The 23,762-nt window shown below is 36.1% G+C and overlaps 1 protein-coding gene across 2 annotated transcripts in view; it reads left to right on the top strand.

The window, feature by feature from the left end:
• VPS13B (vacuolar protein sorting 13 homolog B) overlaps positions 1–23,762 on the top strand; it is a 459,183-nt gene that overhangs the window by 348,299 nt on the left and 87,122 nt on the right. For both annotated transcript variants that reach the window (XM_084281966.1, XM_084281967.1), the window contains exons 36-37: positions 10,444–10,851; positions 23,024–23,223. In XM_084281966.1, the coding sequence (XP_084138092.1) occupies positions 10,444–10,851; positions 23,024–23,223 (608 nt within the window). The remainder of the gene's footprint in view (positions 1–10,443; positions 10,852–23,023; positions 23,224–23,762) is intronic.

Genomic DNA, 23,762 nt, shown 5'->3' on the forward strand with positions numbered 1-23,762 from the left:
GAAGGTTTTTTTCATTACATGAATGTTGCCAATTTAAAACTGACAATTTTATGTCCAAGTTAATTAAAAATACAGGAGTTTAGGTGTTGGAAGCACAGTTCCTATTGTCTTTGGGTGAAACAGTTACCATTTCTGCATATCAGCCCTCAGGTTATCAAACTAAACTACCAGAGAATGAGAGATGATGTGTATTTACCAGATGATTACGAATATTTCATTAGGTAACTTGAAAATCCATTTTTTTTACATGCAGACAGGCAAGAGTCTTGAAAGAATAAAGTTCACAACCTCATCATTGCCACTTTTTTCATTTTCTATGCTGCTTTAACGGCATTCCTTTAAAACAAGATTTTAAAACCACCTGACAATGCAGTTTTTCTTATATTGATCCCTGTTTGGCTTCATTAATAGGATTTTGAACCTTCAGACCTTCTGCATGTTTTACTGCCATTTGAGCTAAAAGATTAATAATAGTAATAGTTGATTTTCAGTCTAAGCATGATCAGCATAAGAGGGGGAGACACTATCAGTGGGCTTTACAGATACCTGATAAGAGCAGAGGAATGTGGGGAGTCAAGATTTTTGAGCTCCATTGGAAAGCCAAAAGGAAAATGTATTCTCTCTTGACACTACAATATTTTGGTCACTGCTGCCAGTTTTGTTTTCTTTTATCCTCATTTTTTCCAATTTTTTGATTTACTAGTCCTCTCTCCCCATATCTCTGGCAGGTTCCCACATTCCCAGATCCCTTGTCTTTCCGTTCCCGTTTCTTAAGGTTCTTATTGCAGTTTCCTGGCCCAGCATTTATATTTAATTTATTAAATGCCTGAAGGTGTTTCCCTGACGCATTCGTTCTAGTAGGACAGCTTTCTAACTAAACTAACAAACAAGGAAGTTGGTACCAGCTTGCAAAGTACATGTTCACGAGTGGTCTCGGTTTCTACCCCATTCTCAACAATTCAGTCAGATCCTGAATCAATGTTAAATCTCTCCCCTCCGTGGTATTTGGCTAAATAGGGAACCGAAAAAAAAAAAAACCATAAATTAACTCATCATAAAATCCAGTCTATTTATTCTTGCAAGGCACATAAAACCTCAGAGCTTTCATCCAGAATCTCTTCTTAGCCAAAAGGCATTCTTTTTATCATCTATTTGCTGCTAATTGGAACTATCGTTAAACATGACTCAACAGTAATTACTCTGAATTTTAATAAAGTATTTTACCAGGGTAATATAATAGAACAGCTCTGCATTCCTCTGCAGATTTTTCTCATCTCAGTTGTGGCCAGTATGAGATACTCTTCAACTAGGCTAACCTTTACCAAGAGCCATTCCAAGGGTGTTTTGTTGAATTACTAGTGAAAGACACTTTCCACATGCGATAGCATCAGAATAGCACAATCAAAGGGGTTATGAAAGCTTGACAACTCCTGAGCAGACTACTGGAAAACAAGTTACTAACTCTACTTGAAGGGGAAAAAGTTCTCTAACCACAGCTTCTTGGGTGAGGTAGCTTGGCGTACAGAGCGTGGGTCTGGAGAAGGTATCTGCATCACCGGGCCCTAACTAAGCCTGCAGGTGTTCATTAAGGACAGGAACCTCAGCAAAATGTTTGTAAGATCACCAGACAACCTTAATTATGATGTCTCCCATCACAAATACCTAAATTGATTAAATAAATACACAGATGAAATATGCTTCATGCCTCAAAGGCCTAGGGATTTTTTAGTGAACATTTGGCAAATAGCGGTGCCACTAATGAGTATTTTCTAAGGACATATTGTATATTTTCGTGTTGATTTATATATGTGCATTTCATAAATCCAATAAGTTAATTTTTTAATGTACTGAAGGCGATGTGTGCTAGTAGATGCTTGTTGTTTGGGCACAGGTGATTTGCTTTTCAGAAGACTCCTACAAGCTGTGCATATACAGACAAAAATCTGGATGTAGCAGTTGCGATAAATGCAGTTTTCTCTATAGATTTTAAGTGTTCAGAGTTCAGCTGTTCAATTGCAATGCCATAATTCTTAAGAAGAATTTTGTTGGCGTGCTGAAGTTAAGTTTCAGATAGAGCAATCAAACATGGCTGTGGTTTATGATGCAAACTACTATACTATACAAGCAGTTAAAAAGAAAAATCTGCAAATGGTTCCCAGTGTTTGCTGTCTTAGGTGAAAACTGTACTCCTTGTAAATAGTTTGTCAGCTGAAGTAGATAAGTAGATAGTGTTCCACAGAAAAATTGTATACTTTCACCACACAGGAAACCAGGTTGTCAGTCTGTATTAACTTGGAGATCAAAAAACTACAGCAAGTAGCTAAACTTGGAAACCACTAATTAAATGAGAATAACAGGATACATTAATGCGCTTCTTGCCACATGAGTTGATTATTTTGTACATTTTTGGCAACTAAAGAAAAATGATATTTCTTCCAGATTTAAGGTAATAGGATCCTAGGAGAAATAAGCATTCATCATCAGGCCTGTGGGAACAGACCTCAACCCTAACCCCACAATGTATTAAAGGACTATTCTTTCTCTTTCTACAGTAACTAATTATTTAGAATTTTTTAAATTCCATTTACATCAGTTTACATGACCTTCTCTCTTTTATATTCAGTTCGTACATTTAATTCTTGTCTAATACACGTAAGTGAACTATTTATTGCTTCAGCATCAGGTATTATTCCCCCGTTAGGCGGGGAAAAATTATGACCATCTTGTTTTAATAGTCTTTTTTAAATTTATTGAACTATGCTTTCTTAACTGCAAAGGCTGTCTTTTTGATGTATTCTTTTTGCATGTAAATGATGTAAAATATTTAATCAGTTTGTGAAGTACAACTTCATACAAAATACATATAATAATAAAACATTAAAAATATAAACGTTCATCCCAAAGACCTCTTCCCCGAGCGTTTTCTTGGGAAGAAGTTAGGCTCGATGTGAAATAACTAAGATCCTTGATGTTTGCCTTTGGAAATAATTTGTACAGAGCAGACTATGTGGGCAAATGAAGACATTTCCCACTGAATGATAAAATAAGAAAAAACAAGAAAAGGTGGGGTTGGGAGCTGCTCCTCCAGACACCCCTGGCACCGCTGGGATGCTGTGAGGAGGAGCACGGCACTAGGCCTCGCCATAGGCAGGGAGAGCACCAAACAAAGCTGCACCTCACGCTCTCCCTGGCTTTTTTCCCTGTTTCCAAAGGCAACAATTGTCTCCATTAGCAAGGTCAGTGGTTTGGAGAAACCTGGAAAATAGCAGCTACCAGAAACCCACTAGAATAATATCTCCAGCAGGTGATAGATTAGTTGGAACAAATTGGAACCATTGCACTTCAGCAATCCTGGTTTCTTTCAAGCTGTTTTAAAAATGTCGTCATTTTAATACACAATATCAGCCCTGCGGAGCAGTCCACAGCAGGTTAATTTGAATCATATGATGTATCACTGCCCTCAGCTGACATGAGCCCCGTTCCATGTGTGAAGCCATAATAAATCCATTCCCAACCGAGGCAAATTCCCTGTGAGAAGGTGAACTAATCCAGGCCTCACACTGGCATGTTAGCCCTCCGTAATTGAAAGCAGGGCCACCTGTTCCCAGCACAGTTAGCCTATAGAGAGAAAATTAGCATTAGATCAGATACTTAATATATTGAAAAATCATTCATACTACTTGCAAGTTCAGCTGTGGGCTGCTTAGCATGACATCATATATAAACCTAGGAATGTGCCCACTTGATCCCAGTTTAACAGTTTTGTTAACCATGGTGTTTGTTAACTTTGAAATGAGAATTTTTTGATTTAATGAGAGCTGACACGTGAGAAGGGGAACTAGCCAGGGTGCAGACTTTTCTAATTAACTCTGGGTCATTTGCAAAACTTTTGAGCTTTCTAGTAGGTTTTTTTTTCCCCTTTACTCTTTTACAAACAAGTTTTTAAAGCACTGACACTATAGCCATGAAATGATATTTATTTGATTAAGAGGGCAAGCAGAAATATTCCAAACAGGTGTACCAGCCTGTAGGTACTGCTTTGTTTTTAACAAGTCTATACTCTGTAATATCAGCGTAATAATGTGTAAAATTAGCAAAGCACCTTCCTAACAGCAGTGTTTGCAATATTTATTTTAAATGAAATTTAGTTTCTTAAGTTCGCAAATACTGAAATGAAAACTGGACATTTAGGCATGTGGATAAGTTTGAAAATATATTCTTAGTAACTTTTACAGTGTATTGGCATTTCTTTAAAACTTATTTCAAACTTTGCTCAAATTTCTAGACTCCCTTTAGTTTTTTCTTCGTGTATGTCTTACTCTAACAGTATTATTTGGCAGCTAAAGCAGATAATAGTGAGCATTTAGGTGTTGTTGTTTTTTTTTTTTCCTCAAACATGCTCAGTCATCTGGAACAATTTATTTCTTCTCACTGTGCTTCAACTTGACTGACTGTCATCTGAGAGAGTTAATGTTTCTCTTAGGGTTTTCTTATCATGGTAGTGCCTCCAAATGCCCATAGTATAACTTTTGGCCTCACCACACAACCCTTGACACATGTCTGTAATCTATTTGGTAGTTGCACAGTTGCTTCATTTCAGTCAGCAACCTATAAATAGCAGTAATCCTCCATCCTTTATCGCTGGTAACTTTGGTCTTCTAGTCTGAAAACAATTTATTTCGGTTCAGTTGTGACAATTAAAAATAATAATAAATAAATAAATAAATAAATATATATATATATATATATATATATATATATATATATATATATATATCACTCTGAGCCTTGTCTAAGACCTCAAACCCAGGCAATGGTTAGAGCTGGTAACATCACCTTCACATAATATCAGTGATATACTAGGTTGTGGTAGTAGGAGTTGTTACCACAGGCGAGCACCCCAGATGGCTCAAGTTTATTAAGCTCCCTGAAGGTTTCTGTTTGCCATATTGGCCTTAGAGAGCTTCTTCTGAAGGGCTGCAGCATAAAAATTACAGTAGGTAGAAATACTGAGCGGTGACTACCAGTTTCTTCCAGACTAACTGGCATCTGTCTCACAGAAGCAGAATACAAGATGGACTGCAGATGGCCTCTGAAGCCTTGTCTCAAGTTTCTTCTTTCTTTTTCCTTGATCCAAATTGGGAATGATGAATTAGAAGATAAAAACAATTCTTTTGGATTCTTCTTGCTTTTCAATTTCTTTTAATTTGTTTCTCTTTTGATGCCTAACCAGGGACAATTGAGAACAGTACATCTAGTCTTTTTCTTACATGTCTCTCTCTTTCCGTATTTTTATATACTTAATTCTTGCAATTCAGCCATTTCCCTGTTACTGAAGGGCCACCCTGACTCCAAATCAGAATCAGGGCACAATACTACCTTTACCTTCCTCAGATTTCCTCTGTTCCTTTGACTTCTTACATCAGAATGGGTGGCTTCCAGAGAAAGGATATTACTGGTGGTAAAATGTTTCATGCCTGTTGTCTCCTCTCCTGTTTAGAACTAGGAAATTCAATCGTCCTGAGATTACAGCAAATAGTATTTTCTTCTATTTTTTTTATGTCCTGTATTTTATAGCCTTCTTGGGGTAAAGGAGAGAGAGACTTGTGTCCAGCCAAAGAGAGAAAGATCTGGCCTTTTCCATATTGGCCATGAGAAATGAAAGATCCGTTACAGAATGAGGTGTATGAGAAGTTAACAAATTCTTGGAAAATGCCTTATTTTACTCTCTCATAGTTCAAAATTTCTCAAAGTCTGTGAAAAGACCCCAGTCTTATAAATAGAACCTATAAATAATTTTCATGAAGTTTACTTTCTGATTTTTCAGATTACGAGTATCCTATGGTAGTTTATTAGTCATAGAAATAGTAACCTGGTGCACATTAGGTTATGGCATATATTAGAATAAGCCCACTGACTTCAATAAGAGCTGTTACTGACCTAAAGCAACTTGCTGGGAGCTCTGTTATTTTTGTGTTGCTTATTCATCCTTAGTTCACCAAATAAAAAGTCCTTTGGAGTAATATCATTATCCCAAGTTCACAGAATAAAATTTTATCTTCACGGTACAAATCTGAATGTTACAGAGAACAAGGATAAAATACTCATAACCCTGATTTTTTTTTTATCTGAAGCTATAAGTAATAAAATGACAAAGAAAGAAATTGTTTCAGACAGAAATTTCAGAGTGCTGCTTATAGGTTTTCTTTTATAGATGTTATGATTTTGTTCAAACAGGCCATATTGAATCCATTGGGTTTTTTGTAATAGATTTCAAAATACATAATAAATGTAAGTAATATGATGACTAATGGGTCAAGTGAAGTTGGAACTTTTTAAATGAGAAAATAGCTGGAAACAGTTTTCAGGAAACTATTCCAGTTGATTTTTGGTCCCCCACAAGGTGTACATTAACATAAACTCCGTAGAATCGCCTCTGGGACCTGAATTCCCTCTCTGATTTCATTATTGCAATGTGATTCTTTTCCTTTCGCTGTTAAGTCATCTCCTGGTGTGGTGGGAGCATATAATAAGTGTAATTTATTTATATTTATCTAATCTCCTTTTAACTCAATAGTTATTTCATCATTCTGTTTCCTAGTAGCTGTTCAGAAAGTTGTGAAGGGTAATTAGAAACTAATAATTGACAGGCATGGATTTACTTGGTAATCTAAAGAGGTGTAGTGAAGAAATTGAGAGCAAGAAAGAAAAATACAAATTCTACACTCAAATGGTAATCTGTAATTAAAAAATACATTGTTTTGATATCATCTAGTTCAGCTTGATTTAAACATAAGTAAGTCACTTGAACATAGTGTATTTACAATCACAGTAATTAAACTATTATTTATTTGCTGTAAATAAGTAACACCTGGCAAAATCAAGTATTGCTATTTTGCCTTAAATCTTAAATGTCAGAGCATAATTGTGGTAGCCATTCAGTGGTAGGCAAAGGAGAGAATTGTTGCAATGTAATTGAGGAGTTAAAGGAGACTTTGAGCTACTTTTTGCCCTGTCTGGATTCTGATGCAATTTTGGACGATTGAAAGAGTTGCTTGAATTGTGGGAACCTGCGCTTTCCTACTAGTAAGGAATGTGCAGCCTTGTGTGGCGTGCTTCCCAAGGTGTTTAACATCATCTAAAAATACTGTTATTGTTGGAGTTTGCACCTTGGGAATTTTTTTCCAGCTGCATCTAGGTGACCCTTTACATTGTAACATCTCTTTTTAGCCCATTTTGAATAGCTGGAGAAGCTGCTGAACATCCATCTTCATCAACTGCTATAAATAGCTCTTCATATTTCATCAGTTTTCACTGTTGCTGTCCATCACTTAAATGTGTTTTTCTTAGAGGGAATGTTAAAGTTTCTTTTACAGGGCTAAGTATAAAGTGTAAAACAGGACAAAGACTAAAAACATGTTGATTGCTCAATTGGATTTTTATTTTTCTAACGTTTTACTTAAAATGCCAAAGAATCTCCTTACATAATCTTTCCCCAGTTGTAAAAATAACCTATGTCATTATGAGATAGTTAAAATATTTGCAGCGAAGGTTCCAAAGTTACATTTTCTGCAATTATGCTTCTGGCTGCCACCACTTTCTGTCGGGGCTGATTCACTGGATAATAATAACTTAATGCAAACCTTTGTCAAGATACCAGTCATGACAGCATTTTTGCTGTGTGACGTGCGGTTTCCAAGCACAAAACAGGGAAGCCATGTGCATTTCTCTGGTGTTCTAGTATCTTTTTCTTTTTTTACTGCCATCTTGGAGAGGTTCTGCATTTATGAAAACATTTATTAACAGCACTGATTACACAGCCCAGCACCGCCAGTGCCATGCGCAATCCAGCACAGAGCATCACCAGCACCCCGTTTCTTCTCTGCCCTGGCCTGACAAAACCTCAGAGAGAGCTAAAGCTCTCATATTCAGCTCCTTTTCAGGTTTTGCTCAATCACTTTATTCTCTGGCTTTAGCTTCACACCTGTCCTAACAAACTTACGTCAAAGTGGTTTTCAGGTTTTAAGGGGGTTTTGGGGTGTTGTTTTTTTTTTTTTTTTTTCTTTTCTGGGCTGGAAAGCATAGCAATAAAATGGACTAAGAAGGTAGATGTGAAAGCTGTCACACCAAGCAAGAAGGGTCCTTTCCTTATATTCATTACTTAATTATGTAGCAAAGCCAAAAAAATAATAATTCTATTTTAATCCTTTATTACTACTTAACTAAAAAAGACAATTAAGTTGATGAGGGACATTTTTTGAAAGTGCCTTAGTGCTTCGGGGACCCAAATCCTACTGTGTGTGACTTGGATTTCAAACTTGGGTCATTTTTAAAACCGCTGCTTTTTTTTTCCTTTTTTTTTATTTTTTATTTTTTATTTTAACAATTCATTAGAATAACTCTCCATCTGGGTATAAGTGAATATTGTAACGTCCCATGGGTCTATCTATACTTCTTTAATAGCTTTCCTTTTCTCCATTCAAAGGGAAGAGAGAACCAATGATTATGTGCAAAGGCAGGCATGCCTTGGGGTATTTTTTAGTGCCAAGAAGGGTAGGGATATTTTAAAAAGTGTTATAACATACTTCTTCCCTTCCTTTATTTATAAAAGTGGTATATACATGTTTTGAAAAAATCTTCAAGTCTGTCATGTATGGCTTTGGGTGCTTAAAAATCTTGCCCTTTTCTGATGTTTGGCTTTGATATTTGCCTTTCTATTAGGCCCATGTGTTTGGTAGTGTTTAACACAGTTTCTAGTCCGTCATGAAAGTCTTTAACATTAGAGAAAGTATTTCCAGAAACCTAATAGTTAAAATTGAAAGTTACAATTAAACTAGATTTCAGTCTTAAATCTCAGTTATCGTTGCCTTGTGGAGTACTACTGAGGCATTTCTGAGAACATTATTTTTGTGTTTCTATTCAGGTGTAGCAAATCTTGCAGGGCAAATTCCTCTCTTCTTTGTAGAAAAAGGGCTAGTTTAAAATTTGCACTTATCTGTTCAGATACCAAAGTACCTAACTGCAATTTTTACACACATACACATATCCCACCCTCCAGATATTTTGGGGAGTCAGAGGAGAGCTTCGCCATGTGCCTGGCACTCTAGGATGTCACTATGAGGTTGTGTTTAAGAACAGATCCAAATCTCTGCTCCTGTATTGTGGTAAAAGTTTCTGATTTACCAAAAGATGGGAGAATCAAGTTTATCAGTTTGCATCTGTGTAGAATGTGATCCTGGACAACTTGAAACTAGGTCCTAATTTTGGTGAAATATCCCTTAATCCGTGTGAAACCTTCAACAAACAGTGTTTCCATTTTATATTTCTAGTGTAACTTGGAACTAAGTAGCAATGTTTTCTCTGAACACTTTAATATAGTTTAGTTATATGTGCACAATTTTCATCCTGTTTTGTTCCTGGAGGGGAGGGAGGCAAGAATGAAAGAGCGTAGAGCTTTTCCCCCTTCTATCTCATTACTAGGTGAAAGTTTAATTTGAAACGAAAAATTTTAGCTAAGAAAAAGCTGGATTCCTGTAATGAAATGTAATTTACTGACAAAGAGGCAGGTAGCACAGAAGTAAGTTTCAGCTTCATAAAATCCTGCTTCCCATCTGCAAAATAATCTTGGGAATTGCAACATCTGAGCTACAAGAAATACCACTGTTACCAATGTTGTTCATAATACTTCTAAAATTTCTCTGAGGTTTTTAGCAGTCTCAGAAGTACCAAAATCCTTTTCTAAGGGGACAAAGAATGCGTGATTCTATGATTTTTATATATATATATTAGATTATTTCTAATTTTTTATTTAATATTAGATTATTTCTAATATATTGCATATTAGATATATCTCCCTGGGAAAAAAAAAAAAAAAAAAAAAAAACACTAAACATACCTCAGAATTTATTTTTGATTTTATTTTATACTCCAACATGGTAATACATTGAAAAATACTACTTATAAGTTGTGTAAGAAGCAAAAGAATATACATGTTATTCACTCATTTAAATGTGTTGAAAATGTTCACTGTTGGCTTTGGAGTTAAGTCAAATAGTTCTACTGTATGGAAAACTCAAGAGAATGTGAAGTATATTTTCATTTTGACACAAAAGGGCTATGTATTTACCCTCCTACACACTCAAATGAAGTGTATACCTTTCAGATAACCATGGTGGTCCCTGGCAAGAAATAAGAGAAAAAGATTTAGGTTGAGACACTTTTATTCCTTCAGAATTCTAAATAATTGCTTATAATACATTTCATGGTGCATTAATTCAGATTTATTCATAAAAATATTGCTTTGTTATATTTATCATTGATTCAGTCCCTTTAATGAAACATAGTAGAAATAATGTTTTCTTCACTAAAAGCCTATCATTTTTCCATTTCTTGAATAATTGCACTATAACTTCTAATACTTCTTTCTCCACTTCTCTCCTACAGCTGACATCAATGTGGATATATCAAAACCTTTGAAAGCAAATCTGAGTTTTGTCAGACTTGATCAAATAAACCAGTTTTTGACAAAAATCATGACCATGAATGATAATGAGCCCAGGAAGGAGGCTGCTCCATCAGCTGGCATTCATCCAGATGGGGCCGGCACATCAGTAACCAAACACTCCAGTACAAAGGATTTGCTACCTGCAGCACACACCAATGCTGCACAGAAGGTTTTGGTACAAGAAAACTTGTGGCAAGCTCTTTCCTGCTTCCAGAAAATTTCCATTCACACTGTCCAAATGGTTGTTTCTATGGAAACCATCCCACATCCAAGTAAACCATGTTTGCTAGCCTCTTTATCAAACCTCAGTGGAAGCCTGAATGTTAGAAGTGGCCATAAAACTACAGGTAAGAGTTTCTGAAAATTAGAATTGCTGCTGATTTGTTCAAGCGGTGGTCCAGTAACCATTTTAAAGCATGGGACATCAAGGGGAACTCCTGCAGCTGACATAGTAAAACCACGGCAGAAAATAGCAGAACCACAATTGACTCCATTACCTGACTTTTCCTTTCAGTAGCACCCAAGAGTGCAAAATTTTGTAGTTAATATCCACTGGACTGTGATTACTAATTTATTGACAGAATTCTGGATGGAATAATGGTTACAAAAAATGTGATTCTGGGATTCTGGCTATGCAGCTCATAATTCAAAGGACAACATTTTGACAGTTTTCACTCAGTAACTACATTTTCTTGCTAGGACCCTATATTTATGTCTTTAAAAAAAAAAAAAAAAAAAAAAAGAAGAAAAAAGCATTCAGAGTCCTGACATATGTTGCTATGTAAATATTGGATTCTACCATTATTCTGCTCCAGGCTTCTGAAGTTTTAAATTGTAACATGCTTCCAGCTGAGAGTCTCACAAAGAAAATGAGGGTGCCTGTCCCAAAAATTGGTTTCATTGCTGCAAAAATGTGAGGAAATTTTACACCTTGGGTGGAATTAACAGAATGCCAGAGACTCGTTTAAAATCAAGACATTTTGAATATCTTCATAAATGGCTTTATTAGTCTTTTAATATAATTAATAAGATGGTACATTTGCATGATCTGGAGTTGAGCCAGATGTAGGTATTTGGCAGAGTCACTTGAGAGATAAAATGGTCTGTAGCCGAGAGGAGCGAGTCCCAGGCCAAGCTAGGTGGTGATTTATTTCTTTTTCATCAGAAGTATTTCTCCTCGGGCCAGCAAGTTGCAGTACTTCTTTATTGTTTTAAAAGTTAAAAATGAAAAATTTAAGGTTCGTAGGACATGAAAGCCTGCGAAAGTGCTGGAGCCTAAAACTCCTGATTTATCCATAAATAAACAGCAGTGCAGGCAGGAACAGTGACTGCATTCCCACGCTTTTCCAATCATATCGCAATCCTGGCATAGAAAGCACTGCAACGGAGTAAGGGGTCTTTTAATGTCCTTTAAATAGTTCTAGACTTCTTTGTGTGTTATAATCCTCTTTCCTTCCATCACTTCCCCTCTATCATTTATACATTATCCGTCCCATGGTACATTATGGTGTCCACAGCAAGCTTCAATATATCAAAGCCGAGCCTGTTCCGTCACTGCACTATAAAGCAATTTGGCAAACTCAGCAGAGTGTATCACTTACCCTGGAATTTTTCATCCTCCCAGAAGGAGGACTTACCTTGCCGTGTGCATTAAAGCCTCAGAAACGCTCTGTTACGAAGCTCTAATTCTTAATTCTTCTGGCAGTCCGAGGAAAAGGATCTTTATTTTCTCGTGTCACAAACCATGCGTGAATCTTCAGCGTGTTTGTAGTCTGGCAAGCAGCGTTAAATAAAGCAATAGTGATGCTGAATCTAATGAAAACAGAAGTTAGTTCTTCTATATGAAGAACAGCCATAACAAGACAATAAATAGATATCAACAGACTCTTTTCACATTTTCTGCAGTTAAAGTTGCTCTATCTTTGCTTTATAAAAAGATAAATACATGTGTGTGACATTTTGCATGCAAGTGTGACTGTACAAGACATTTTCCTGTTTCAAGAAGTACAAAAGGCACACTTCCACAAAGCTGACTGAAACTATAAAAAAATATTTGTTTAATAAATTGTTTGTTTTCATTTAAAGTTATCAATTTGAAATTAATGAAAAGAAAAAAAAAAGGAAAAGAAACCAAAATGAAAAATATAAATTCAAGAAACAAATTACTCTGTGTGGAGAAAATGCTATTATAGCCTTGTGTTGAATTAGTTAAAAGAATACCAAAGTTACTAACTAGATTTGTTTTATTATTGCAAAGAAATTATGCAAGTTAACTCAATTTAAACAACAACAAAAAAGTGTAGTAGCTGTGTCTTGGGAGCAAGGAGCATTTAAATACATCAATTCTTCACTACTTTTCCTTTTACAGAACATTTTATAGATACACCTTTTGAGCTGAACAGGGTTAATGTCAGATTTTTTTTTACAGGATGAAACTAATACACAAATACTTCACCCTGTCTTTGATTTTACAGTCAAGTAACTATTGTGACCATCTGCAGCAGCTGCATTTTACGAATTATTTGCTGAACCAAACTAAGCACAATGACAAAAGTAGTCATCTCAGATGTACTGTTAAAACAGAGAAAGAAAAAGGAGCATTGCTTGCCTTTTGTACAGTATGGCCATCTGCTGTACAGATGTTATTATATAGAATGACTTCAGATACAATAATTGTAGAAAATTTTCATTAAAACCTCAACAATTTGCACTTGTTTACTTGAATCTGCATAACTCCCCAGTGAGACAACACAATACGCTTGGGGTTTCTTTGGTTCTCACTAGCTTTCTCTTTGATCCTTTTTGATGTGCTGAATTTAATAAACATAGTTAAAAACACTGTTCAAAAACATCATGGAAAAAACTACAAAGGAACAATTACAGCAGTAGAAACTACTCTAATCCCTTACTTACGCAAGCTATTTTTAGTGAAATATGTTTTTTTACACATTTTATGTGGCAGTGTTTTATAAACAGTGTAAACGACCCCTTTTCCAGATGAGTTTTAATGCAGGAGATGAAGTTGGTTTGTAAGGAATCCTATTTGCTAGGAATTATTTAGAAAAAAACTCATAAGAATGTATTGTCGGCATTTTTACTCCCTTATAGGGGGAAAACAAAAGTGCGTGACCTTGTGTAATGCTTTGATTTTTTTAGTTGAAATTAAGAAAAAAGCTTGCCATATAGTTTTTTCTTAATTATCAGTTTTCCCTCTAGACTTTCGTGGCTTAATGATAGAAGATAAAGGCCTTCTGTTTTATTTTTTCTTTTTAATCTTTTCTATGAAAGTAAGAAAGTTGTAGCTTCTGAAAAAATGAATGGCTAATTAGTTGAATTATTTGTTTTACTTTACCAAAATTAATTAAAAGTATTGAATGCTCACATTTCAGTTGGATCAAATTAAAACACCTTCATTTCTACATATTCTGCTGCACTGTTATACAACCCCAAATCTTTAGTGTTTCAAGGGATTTCATTTTTTGGACATTTTTCATGTTTTAATACAGCAGTTACTTATAACAATGTGGTTAGTATTTCTGCTAGAATACTTATGTTCTCCTCTGTACTTACGGTAAAATCCTGAGTATTTTGGTTTTAGTAAAGTAATACTGTTGTAGAATATGATGCAGTGTATTGGGGAAAAAAAAAAAAAAAAAGAAAAAGAAAAATATTCCTCCAAAACTGTTATTAATTTTACTTTAGAAAAGCCTAAAGGTAGATGCTTTTTTGGTACTCTTAAAGGGCAAGAACTTAAGTCACATCATTGTTAAATAAGATAATTAATTGTAGTTGTTTTAGGCTTTGTGGCTTAGAGTTACAAGTTAAAAATTGTACCAGTTTCATACTAGCAAGCAAGCAACATTTAGCTCATTTTTGTCAGCTTTTTTGTACTGTTGACAAAAACCCTGAGTTCAAGAATTATCATTAGACCTGGTTCAGTGTTTTTTGTCCTCTGAGGTATGTGGCATCTTCTAGAAAGACCTCTCAAGTGTCTCAGCCTGCGACTGCTTGGTATCACACTTGAGCTGTGTAGCTCACTCTGGAACAGTCACATGCCATTCAAGTTCAAATCGTTTTTAGTAATAGGAAACAAAATGCAATTCTCAGCATACGACTTCCAGTTAATTTAGGTTTGGTGCTGAAATTAGCACTACCTACCTGCCAAAACAGCAGATAAATGAGAGAAGTGGAGGACTGTACTCTCCCCAGAGTGCAAGACAGCAAGAAGCTCGTAGCCTCTCAGTGGAGCCTTTTTTTGCTCTGGCTGGACACGGGAGGGAAGTCTTGCTGTGCAGTGTCTGAAGTTAGGGAGTTAAGGACATAAAATATTACAAAGATCACAGACTGAGTTCCCAGCCCTTTGTCCTGAATGCAGATATAATTACTTTAGCGTATAAAGAAGGGGGAAAAAAAAGTAAACACTAGTTGAGTCTATGATAATCGCAAGTAGTTTTACTAAACCTGAGAGAATTTGCATACTCAAGATATTTTACTGAAATATTAAAAATTAAATGCTGCTATTAATTGGTGTAGAGCAAAGACCAAACTTCATTTTGGAGTTAACCGGCTCTCTTGAGAATGCTCTGCTAAGGCGTTGTCATAGCCTTTTGATGCTGCAGATATGCAAGTTAGCCCACGGGGAAATAAAACATTAAATTAGATATGACTACCTAAAATAATATGCAGCAGTAACAAGCCATTTACAACACCCAGAAGACCTTTGTTACTTTTAGAACGAAATATAAACTCTTTCCAACACTTGAACAATAGGAAATTAATTCTTTGTCAGTAAAAGCCAGAGGACAAACTAAATATTTAAATGGCCACCGAGGATTGAGGTGGAAGTGCAGCTTGTAGACAGCTATACAAATCACTAACAAACCTTAATGAATATTGGGTGTGGGCATCAGGGTCCTGTCAGATTTGACACCATGTCCCAAGTAGCTTAAACCCAACACTCAAGAAAAGGTGGAGACCTCATCAGGTCTCTAACATCTGGGATTTTATTTGTCATTTTGGCATACCCTGCAAGCGCAAAAGAAAGAGTAAAAGGGGATTATCTTGACAATGAAATGAGTTACTGAATCTTGTGATAATGAAAAGCAGAAGAATTCTAATTCCTTTCTATAGTCCCCGAGGTGGAGGTGCGTTTATAGTTCTGCAGGAGTATAATGTAGGAGGGAAGAACAGATGGCCCAAAATCCATGAAACAAGACACCACCTAATCCCAGGACTGAGTACCATTATTAATCCTGGTCAGATTCCCTACTGGTACTTTGTAACAGGGTTCAGAATTGCTACTGAGGAGCTAGCATGTTAACTTGGAAGAAAAAGAAAAAAAAAAAAGAAGGAAGAAAATCAGTTGTAGGTTGTTGATTCAAGACGGTGCGCACCACTGTTGTGGAATTGCATTTACTGTTGAAATAACTTCAAACAGTAGACTTCAAATGAAATTCAATTCAGAACAAATACAGTTGTTTCTGTAATCTCGTCTGCTTTTATTGTGAAAGTGTTTGCATATTTTTTGAGACTGGAATTTCTTTTGTTACGTGGGTCCCAGTACTATATACATAGCAGGTACAGCATTTTCACAGTAGTCAATTCTACAGAATGTTTAAATTCACAGAGAAATAGAGATAATAGTGAAAGCTGAGTTCTTTGGTTTTTACATTTGATGCTTTCTGTGCAATTCTTCCAGTTCAATCTACATTTCATAGCATGAGGTACAGAACGCAGTGATCAGTTATTATTGTTCCATCTTAAGGGCCAGTTCCCTAGGTTCAAATTGCTGACATGCTGGAGACACATTTCTGCTTTTTCTATGACAGGCATATTTTTAATGGGATGACTTCACCAGCTTCCTACCCAGAGAAGGGGTGCATTTCCATAGGAACTTCAGGTTTAGTGCGTTTCCACACTTTACCTTGTACTAGCTCTGTTACTTACGCAGCTGTTCCGTGAGTTGAGTCAGGGCACTGAGCTGTCTGAAAACTAATCCAACAGGAAAGAAGAGTTTCCAGCAAGATCATCTCCTTCATCTGGCTCACTGGATAGGGACACTTTAATGGCCATGCTGGCACAAAAAGAATTCAGAAAAGTGTATAAAGGAGGGCAGAGGGAGGAAGGGTCAAAGGGAGGAGAAACTTTTAATACAGGAGCCTGGACCTGGATTGGTTTTATGCTGGAGAATCAGGAGTGCAGGGAGATGTATTTTCTGTCTCAACCTCTGCAGTCAGCTTGTATAGCCTGGGTGTATCTGTCGAGCCTTGGACTTGAACAAGCATGGTTCATTCACTGGGTTTCAGAGGCTCAAGCAATTAAGGTGCTGCCAGGCACTGTTTGCGGGATGGTTTACCTACAAGAGGTTACCATCCAGTTCACAGACTGTTTCATTTATTAAAGCAGTTGAAATCTGATGAATCAAGCATAGAGCAAAAGAGAAGACACCAACGCTGTAATTCTAGTTCACGTGGCAATTATGTAGGGCTACATTTTGAGCAGCTTCCACGTTTGTGATGCTTTGTTTACTGTACAACCATTCAACATCTGTTTGTTTTTTTAACAGGCACTAAATACAAGTATATAAATCAGTGAGAGTCACAGGTACCAGGTATGCCTGGAAACTAAATCAATGTTTGCAACCAAATGCCTAAAATTAAGATGCAAAAATGTGCAGATACAATTTTTTAATTGAAGAACCTCTTCATGCCCATCTGTAAAGCAGGAGTAAGAAAATTTAGGCACTTCTCCGAGAGCTACTTATTACTAAAGATAAAATATTTATGATAAAAGAGTTAAGCATTACTCATGTCAGTGTAGCTCTCAGTCAGTTCTGAAAGCTGGCCTCACAAATGTGAAATAGGCAGTATTTTCGTTGTTTTCCATTATACATTTTTCTCCATTTAATTAGAATAAGACAGGTCAGTATAGTAATTTATGAATACCTTAAGAATTATTGTATACAAAAGACAGTCTTGAACAAAACTGAAAGTCCCTTTAGATCTAAATTTTAATACGCCCTCTCCGATTAGGCAGAATCCAAAAATACCAAATCAACAAGTGAATTGAAATTTTTCAGCTCTTTAGTATTCAGTAGTGTAATGAACATGATGTACCTGCCCAGTTATTCTTTAAGGGAGATGAGCTCATTTCAAATAGATAACCATCTTTGACTTCTCTTCTGATTCATCACTGACCTGAACTCCATTTGAACCTTGTTAGACACAAAACAAGCAGGATTCCTGGCCTGAGCTATAAAATATAATTAAGCCCTTTTGAAATGATGTGTAAAAGAACATAGCTTTACCCCCACTATAACCACCACCACCACCACAACCAATAAAGTTAAATCAAGCACTGCCTGTAATGGATTAAAATAATAAATGTTCCTGGATTTTAGTGTTTGAAGTATTTGAAGAAAACAGGCTCCCAGCAGCCAGGACTGCTGAATGCATGGGGACATTTATTAGTGACGAATTCAAGGGTTTGGCCTGTTTAAGATCATTACTTTCTGTTTACCGTGTGTTACACATCTCATGTTTTTACAGAGCCCACATGTGTCCATATGTAACGCTGAAAAATGCTCTTTTACTGAAGAATAGTTAATTGGTAATGTGTAAATATTGTTCTCATGGGGAGAATGAACTATCATAAGATTCAGCTCGAGACTAATGAGAAATCCAGTGCAGTCAGTGGATTGTTAACTAAATCTCTCCTGGAAAATTGTCTTTTACTACGTGTCTCACCGTTTGTTTGCTACTGCTGTTTCCAGACTTGGATAAATTGGCTGCCTATTAAATTAACTGCAGTATTCCCCCAAGTTATTTTCATAGCTTTGTTACCTTTTTTTTTGTCAGAAGCTATTTCTTAGAGGATACCTATCAGCAAAGCAGTGTAGCCATAGTATAAGTACTCATTAGGTGATGTATCTCAAGTTTTCTGGAAAAACTATACCATAGTATAGTTTTATAGTACTCATTAGGTGATGTATCTTCGAGTTTTTGAGGAAAATAGTTCATGTAGGTAATTATAATGTATTTACATATTCATTGCTGTCCTGTCTTTGGCAGCTATAAAATAGTTGCTAAAAGTGCAAATACGAGGAACGAATGCTCAGAAGCAAGTATCACAGTTTATCACCGGTGTAATGTATGACATAAAGTAGAAGGTGATAAGGAAAACTACTTGCTAATTAACCTCTTATTGCTAATAAGAGGTTCTGTCTCTGCTGACCGGCAGTGGGGGACACTTAGGGTGGGAGCGCGGCCTGCTGTGGTGTGCAGGCCCCATCCCTCACATGCCTCTCGCCCAGTCTGAATTGGAGAACAGGCTCTGGCTCTGGGGCCTGGTTTTGTTCCTGAGCTGCCCCAAACTCGGAAAAGCAATTTTCTTCCTAGAGATAAGCTTTATAGTAAAACCATGACTCGCTTCCAACAGGCTTTTGAAAATACAGCTTGTGCGTAGTCCGGTGCGATTTGTTGTATTTGTTATGTACGCTTCCATTTTCTTAAAACACTTTCCTCAAGTGTTTCCTAAAGAAATTTACCAACGAAAATAGTGCTTTTTGTCGTATTAGGTGACGGTGCCCTGAACCAAACAGGATTTGCAGCTACCTAAGGAAGAGCAGTACAGTGCATTATAGAAGGAAAAAAAAACACTCCTGCTGCATTTCTACTTGTTTCGTTTGGAGCAAATTCAAGAATAAGTATTTTAAAATGTTTTTGAAAACAAGATGTCCATAGCTGATGTCAAAACATTGTCTCTCCCTTTGTCTGTGAACCAGGAAGAATAACAGAACTGTTTCTTAACACCTGTTTTGCCTAAACACTACGTGATTGTTACTGTAAGACAAGGATTATTTCAGTGTATTTGCTGCAGCTATTTAAATGGGCCAGCTCTGTTTCTCTATGCATGCATACACAGAGATTCATGCATGCAGGGCAGTTTAATTAATGTGGAGCCTTCTATTATTGGTAAGCCCCAAGATAGTTATATTGGGGTACTCACATTCTATGAAACGTCTTTGTAATGTTTATATTAGTATAAATCAAGTCTTTACTGACTGGGAAAAAAGGAAGGGGATGTTACAAATCAAAGCAAATGTTGTCTTTTAGTAAATTTTATTCATTATTCTCTTGTAATGATCTCCATCTTTAGTTTCTGTGCAAGTTAATTGCTAGATACTACCAAGTTACAGCTAGCTGTTTCTCAAAGCCTCCTACATTATTTCCAACTGTATAAATATATCTAGATATTCCTTTTGACTATATGTCATCATAAGGTAATCCTTGCAGTGACATAGAGAAGCCTGATTTAAGTTGTGTTCTGCTCACTTAGCCTGGCAGCATCTTGAGGTGCTATTGTGGGTCGGGGTGGGGTCTGACAATGGAGGGTTGGCAGCATTTTTTAAACACTGTCTAAAGCAAGTGCTTCATATTTATTAGTTTCTTGGAGGAGTATTTTAAAAGTCATGAAACTATTTGTTTCTAGAAGTAAATTATTGCACGTACTGAAAAGTGTGTTGGTGTTCACGAGCAATAATCCAAACAGAACAAGTTAACTTCTACATATCACAACAATCGTTTATGAAGATATATTGCTTCTGTGTGGTGCCATCTCAAGTTCACTTCAAATGGAGACTTTGATTTAATCTGTTTAAACTGAAGTTAGAATTCTACAACAGAAGTTTGTGAGAGATGCATGAAAGGACTGTCAGAAAACTGTGTGGGAGGAAGAAAACAGAGGAGAAATATTTTGCATCTTTACCTTTCAGAGATGATTGCTTCATTCTTAGGAAAGCAACTTCACTACCTGAGCCTATACTTTGAATTTTAGTATGGCATTTGGCAATGCTAAAATAAGTTCCTTTCTAACACAAACTGATATTTCTTCACTCCCTTCCCTTAGGATTTGAGATTATTTCTTTTCTAATGTCATTGTTTTTGGATTTCTGTCCTGATGGTACCCTATTGAAGCTTCTGTCATGCCCTTTTGTTCAAACCCTTTTTAGGGTTTGCGCATCCATGTCAATCTTCATCTGTTTTCTTTAAGCTTCTTCAGGACATCACTTTGCCCAACCTTACCTGAATGTTCTTTGCTTTTTTTTTTTAGTAAAAGCACAGTAGATTTTATACTAAAATTCACTTCTTCCCCGGGGAGCATGTAGATACAACTGCTGGGAAGGACAAGGTGTCATATTTGCCCATGGAAGAGCAGTCTGTGTCCCAGTGAGGAGAAAAATCTCTCATTGGGTCGGTGAGCTTTACCTGGTATTTGTAGGAAACAATTTGTGGAGGTGTTTCATAATATTTATTTGTTTAGAATTTACCAACACATCCTTTTCTTTTAATTGTGTCTTCATTTCTCAGTTGTTTACATAGTGACTGAAAAAAGGCACTGCTGATTCTGAACCAGTATTATGTGCTGAATGCTCAGTTCTGTTTTTAAGCAGTTGAATATTGTGTTTTCTTTGTACTTCATGGAGATGAAATGACAACAGAAAAAGACTGCAAAACATAATCCTTCCAAGTGTAATCCCAGTGAAAGAAAACATAAATAAAACCACTTGTATTCTGGCATTCCTTTTTCCCTTTTGTTATTTTTGCAACTTGGCACATACTCCAATAAAACTATAGAACATTTCTGTATGTTGCAGAATTGTGCAATAGTTAACAGGAATTTCTCCTCTTTAAAAACAAAGTTCCGTGTAGAGTATTAAAAAAAAATTAATTTCCAAAGATTGTAATGCCTCTGAAAATAACCAAACTGGGCATAGCAGGGCGAGGGTGATCTCTTCCCCTAGAACACCTCCTTTTCTTGGGTTAAGACTATGTGAAGCTGATTCATTCCACAGTTTTGCAGAACCAAGTCTGAACTCAGACCAAAGGAGAGGCATCGTGTTGTTTGTATTCTTGGTTATCACTCTAGTATCAGAAAAACACTGAACAGTTTCTGACGTGTAAGCCTTTTACATGTAACAGCAAGCCCGGGGACTCAGAAGCCAGCCTAAATAACCCTGAGCTAAAACCCCTTTCACAATCAGTGGCAAGAGTCCTGTTTGATTGGCATGGGACAAACCTTCACTCGAGCCCTTGATCATTCTTACTAAACTCCAAACAGCTCAAGGGAATGATTATTCTTGTTTGTGATTCCTACTCAAGCTGAATACAATTCAATGCCATCAGAGCTATTGGGACTGTTGGACCACCTTCCTAGTGGATGCTGGATAAATATATATATAAAAAAAAAATCTAATATATTTCCTTCCATTGTATGAAATATTTCTTGGTATTATGAAATCATAACATCCCAGGAGGCAGGCAGACTTTTTTTGTGGATTCTCAAAGACTCATAGAAGAAGTTTTACAGCATGTATTCAAAATAGAAAGTTGTATTTTGGGGGGACTTTTCTACCAGCAAAGGTATGAAATTGTTAAGTGGAACTATGCCGTGAAATATCTGTCTGTGTAAGCCTTACGTGGTTTTGAATCGTTAACTGTTTGTAAATATTGTTTCATTAGAAAAATAAGCCATCGGCATTGTAAAGGATGGTGACATTCAATATTCAGTGTGTTTTTTCCAACTGTGAGCACCAGAAGAGTAAAGTTAACACTACCTCAGATGTAGTACTTTTCATGTAAATATACAAAAGAATTAAAGAGATATTAAGTGCGGTTTGTTATATTAAATCATGATTGCAGAAGTTAAATTCACAAGAGATGTGAAATTACTAGATGGGGATTTTTTCCTAACAGTGTTTGTTTTTTAATGAGAGTACACAAGGCCTATCATAAATCTAGCACGCCATTGTCTTTTTTCAATGTTTTATAAAGCTATGTAAACTGCAAATGGTTATGATGTGAAAAGTTTAGATTAAATTGTTTTTTAGGTAAACACATGTTATATATTTTGAGTTACAGTAATTGCTTTGAATTATTTGAATTCAAACATTACCCTCATTCTCCTGCTAAGCACTCCAAAGTCGAGCAAAGCAATATTTTATAGGTAACCTGAACAAAAGCAGAGAGAATAATTCAAAATAGCTATTTCCTATCAGTTTAGAATATAATCAAGTGAAGCAGCTGTTCTTGTTCTTAATGTACTCTTTTGAAAAAAATTCATAGTTTAATGAAAAATGTCTCTTCTCATAAACCGTAAAATACTCACACATGTAAAAAGTCATAACGTTTTGGCAAATAGCTCTTTGTAAGGAATGCGCATGAAACGTACCTGCTCCATAACTGCAATACCGCATAAAGAGTGCTCAGTAATGTTGGAAGAGCAAGCTGAAGGAAAAAAAAAAAAATCACAAATCTTGTGGTCCAACTGTGATCCTCCTGCTTGGACAGGAGAGCAGTGGTCCACAGAAATGTTTCCATGGAAGTCAGTGGGACTGCTTCTGGGAGAAACTGCATGCTGGTACCGATTTACAATGTCATCCTAAAGTAAATTTGGACAACAAACACAAAAATGCCGGGAGAATAACTACTGGTAGGATAAATTCTCCGTCTGTCTTTTTAGGAATCCATGGATCATCTTTTGTCCTGGACATAAAAGATTTCCTACTTAAAACAAGTCTCAAAGAAAGAACGAGGTCTCTGATCGGCCCTTTTTGCTGTTCTGTTAGTGTGGAAGCCAAGTGGTGTAAGCACAGCGGTGATCCTGGCCCAGAGCAATCCATTCCAAAAATATACATTGATTTGAGAGGAGGACTGCTGCAGGTCTGTATGAGATGCTTATGGTTCTGGTATCGAACTCGCCTGGCTTTGGATGGTTGAGATTTTACAAACAAATTGCATGAGAGCCTGTAAAGCAGATAACAAAAGCTCATTTGGGTGTGTTTTTGTTGTTGTTTGTTTGTTTGCTTGGTTTTATTTATTTTATTTTATTTTATTTTATTTTATTTTATTTTATTTTATTTTATTTTATTTTATTTTATTTTATTTTATTTTTACCTTTTAAAATGAGTGTTCTTTTATGTAAAACTGTTGATTGAAAAATTGTGTAAGATTTTTTGTGTTGTTGTGTTGTTGTTTTTTTAATGCTACTTGAGCTATGTATTGTAGCTGTATGTGTGTGTTCCCTTAAAAGTACTGGATCAAATTACTAACACTTAATATTTAGGACCCTGTTCTGATCTGTGTGTGTTTGTCTGTCCATGAGCTATGTTTCTGTAATGCCTAGGGGTAGTCTTAAGAAATGCATATCCTTTCTTTTTAAACTTACACAAATTTCTCAGGGGAGTAATTATAAACTGTTG

Source organism: Netta rufina, assembly GCF_964035555.1.
Source record: "Netta rufina genome assembly, chromosome: 2".
NCBI lineage: Eukaryota > Metazoa > Chordata > Aves > Anseriformes > Anatidae > Netta > Netta rufina.